This window comes from Montipora foliosa, chromosome 8, assembly GCF_036669935.1.
Source record: "Montipora foliosa isolate CH-2021 chromosome 8, ASM3666993v2, whole genome shotgun sequence".
Classification (NCBI taxonomy): domain Eukaryota; kingdom Metazoa; phylum Cnidaria; class Anthozoa; order Scleractinia; family Acroporidae; genus Montipora; species Montipora foliosa.
The window spans coordinates 4323267-4326265 of NC_090876.1; the positions used below are offsets into that span (position 1 = coordinate 4323267).

Sequence of the window (2999 nt, forward strand, 5' to 3'; positions counted from 1 at the left end):
CAAAGTAATTCGCTAATTACTTTCGACACTCAATTGAAAACCGCACACTGAATCAGCACACTGTAAACAAAATAAATTTGCAAGCTATTGACAAAATGAATGAGCTCACTGCAAACGAAATAAGTTCGCAAGCTATTAACGAAATGAATAAGCTCACTGCAAATGAAATAAATTCACAAACTAACAACAAAATAAGACGGCACACTGCCAACAAACTTCGAGTTCACTGCGAACTATCAATGACAAACACGCAATGCCAACACAAATTTACGCGCTGCAAACAAAAAATACTGCACTCTGCAAAGTAACCGAAAAAGTGTGCGCGCGCAGGCAGATGCGAAGAACTGGAACCAACTGATTCGTCATATTGGCACCAATTTTGACATTATAAACATGGCGCCCAGTGACAGCGATTTTTGCAATGTTGAGGCGAGTGCTGAGGTTGATGATGGAGAAAGAATTGTCAATGAAGGTTTGCCAAGTGGATCCGAAAGAGATCTTATTGAATATTATTTCAATAGAGGTTTAGAGAGGCCCTCCCAAAATAATCTTATTTGGTTTAGTGATGCTGTGTTGTTATTTGTTGTGGAGTGGAGACAAAATACATTCTTATCTAATTCACTCATCATTTTGTGAAATTTCGAACTCATCAGATCAAATGTACTTTTGTCTTAGGACACAAAGCACATTAGAAGAAAGAAGCATTTCAAAAGTAGTGCTTCCAGCTACTGTTTTTTGGGAGAAACTGAAAAAAACCTATTTTTAAAATATTGCAAATACTTGTAAAACGTGGAAGACAAGAATACCAAGAACGGAGGTTTTAAGCCCTATACACCCTAACCCAGTAACCCTAACCGAGCTTTCAGTCAGTTGAATGTTTAATGGGCCTCTACGTAAACCGAAGGTTGTTAAAGAACAAAACAAAATATGTGAATCATAAGATAAGTTTGAAAAGGTCATTCACCTCCCCTTTATAACCTCAAACCATGTCTAAAGCACGCATAGCATTTTGATATTCATCTCAGATGACTGTGCTCTTTTCCCTACATTTAGCCTCGCCTCTGTATATTTGCTTTGGGATAGGAATGGCTGATTGATAGCATGCATCTGTTTACTGATGTGTTTGGTCAGCATAAAGTGCTTTGATTTTCGTTATAAAGTATCTGTTTTAATCAATATTATTAAAGTAAGGAGTATCTTTGAATACTCTACATGTATGTATATCTCCATTTTTTGCATTTCTATTGTTCAAGCTTACATCAGATGTTGATTTCAAGTAATTTGTGGGTATTGACCATGTTGGGGTTATTGATTATATCTTACAGCGCGAGGATTTAGCTTCAATCGTCAACCGGAAGAAAACCCTTGGATAACTAGAGACCGTCTTTCGCTATCTACAGAGGAGAACGTTGTTCACACATTTACAACTGAGAAGGGCAATACTGTTGCTTTTCCTGAAGATACAGATCGCGATACCAAATGCATTATCTGCATGGAACAGCCAAAGAATGCTACAGTTATCCACGGCGACACAGGGCACTGTTGCTGCTGTTGGGCTTGTGCACAGGTGCTTAAGCACCGAGGAGACCCGTGTCCAATCTGCAGGGCTCCAATTGATCACGTAATCAGACAGTTTAATGCTTAACTCCTAAACCCAGTCCCTGCGTTCTGAATTGAACATTCCTTCTCTTATTGAAAAACTAAGAGAAGACCAAGTGTATCAACATGGCTGCAACCACAAGAAAAATGCTCTCTAGTTTTCGTTACAATAGTAATATGAATTTTAACAATACTTGATGTCATAGCCAACGCACAAATATTTCCTTTCAATCAGGTAGTTGTATAGTAATGGCAATTGCGCTGAAATCATTTGTGTGATTTCAAAATCGAACGAGGGGGCAGCCCGAGCTCAATTGGAAATCACAAGTATGATTTCAGACCAAAATTGCATAAGACGAAGTTCAATTACCACTTTATTACATCCATTTAGATATCGCACAATTTGATCACTCAGCTGCATGATTTTAGTCAGTACCAACATTTTATTGATCCAGTTGCTGGTATATGAAAAAAGCAGACACAAAATTGCATGAACACTGAAAGTTGAAAACTTCCCAAAATGTAGGCCTTCATTCTGAAGGAGATCATTATCATCATTCAGAAACTTGAAGCAATTAAATTAATGCATTTTTTCTTAAAGCAACGTTTTGGGACCAAAAGTTGTAAAATTCGCCACACAATGGCTTTCTTTGTCTTTCTTTTTCCTGCAATTTGATTGCTTACTTTAAGAGATCTGGAGGGTCCATGGATAGGTAGCATGCTTGTGGATCTTCCACTGGTCATGGCAAAGGTGTCACATCAAGAACTGGAGGCGGAATAACCCTAACCCTAATCCCACATCTATTTCTGAGAGCTTTCGGGACTTCCAGTCATAAGCTTTCTTAACACTGCACCTGCTTGCCTCACGCTTTTCTTTCACTGGAGTGTCCTTTGGGCTATTCCTCATGCTAGGCAGGAAACTACGTGTTCTTTGGTTGAACATCATTTTTGCTGGACTACGACCTGTGTCTTGACGAGAAGTGTTTCTTTGCTCTAACATTGCTTCATTGGATCCTTGTAAGTTTTTACAAGACGAGTTTTCATAACCTTAACGGCTCTCTGATGCATTGGTTATGAGGTAATACAAGCCCGTAACCAGGGGATGGGGGGGGGGGGGGGGGGGGGGGGGGCATTCAGAACATTTCAATGAGCGCTCCTCAAGATATGCGCCACAATAGGGCATGCATGGGCCAGGAAAAGCTGTCGTCCCTCGCACTAATGCACATACATTATCAAGTTCAAATTGATTTGGATGAGGTGGTAAATCTGTTTGCCACCAAACACCCACGGAGGCTGGAGCTCGGGACTATTCTGAGGGATTAGTTCCGAAGTATTTTGATGTATCATTTTACATCGTAAAATTAGTCCTTTATAACTTAATTCAAACAGTTGTATTCGAC

General features: G+C 39.6%; 1 protein-coding gene across 1 annotated transcript in view; it reads left to right on the forward strand.

The window, feature by feature from the left end:
• Positions 1–2685, forward strand: part of LOC138013321 (uncharacterized) — a 13944-nt gene extending 11259 nt beyond the window's left edge. Inside the window, exon 5 of the mRNA XM_068860359.1 lies at positions 1326–2685. Coding sequence (XP_068716460.1) covers positions 1326–1645 — 320 coding nt within the window. The 3' untranslated portion in view covers positions 1646–2685. The remainder of the gene's footprint in view (positions 1–1325) is intronic.
• The last annotated feature ends 314 nt before the right edge of the window (positions 2686–2999 follow it).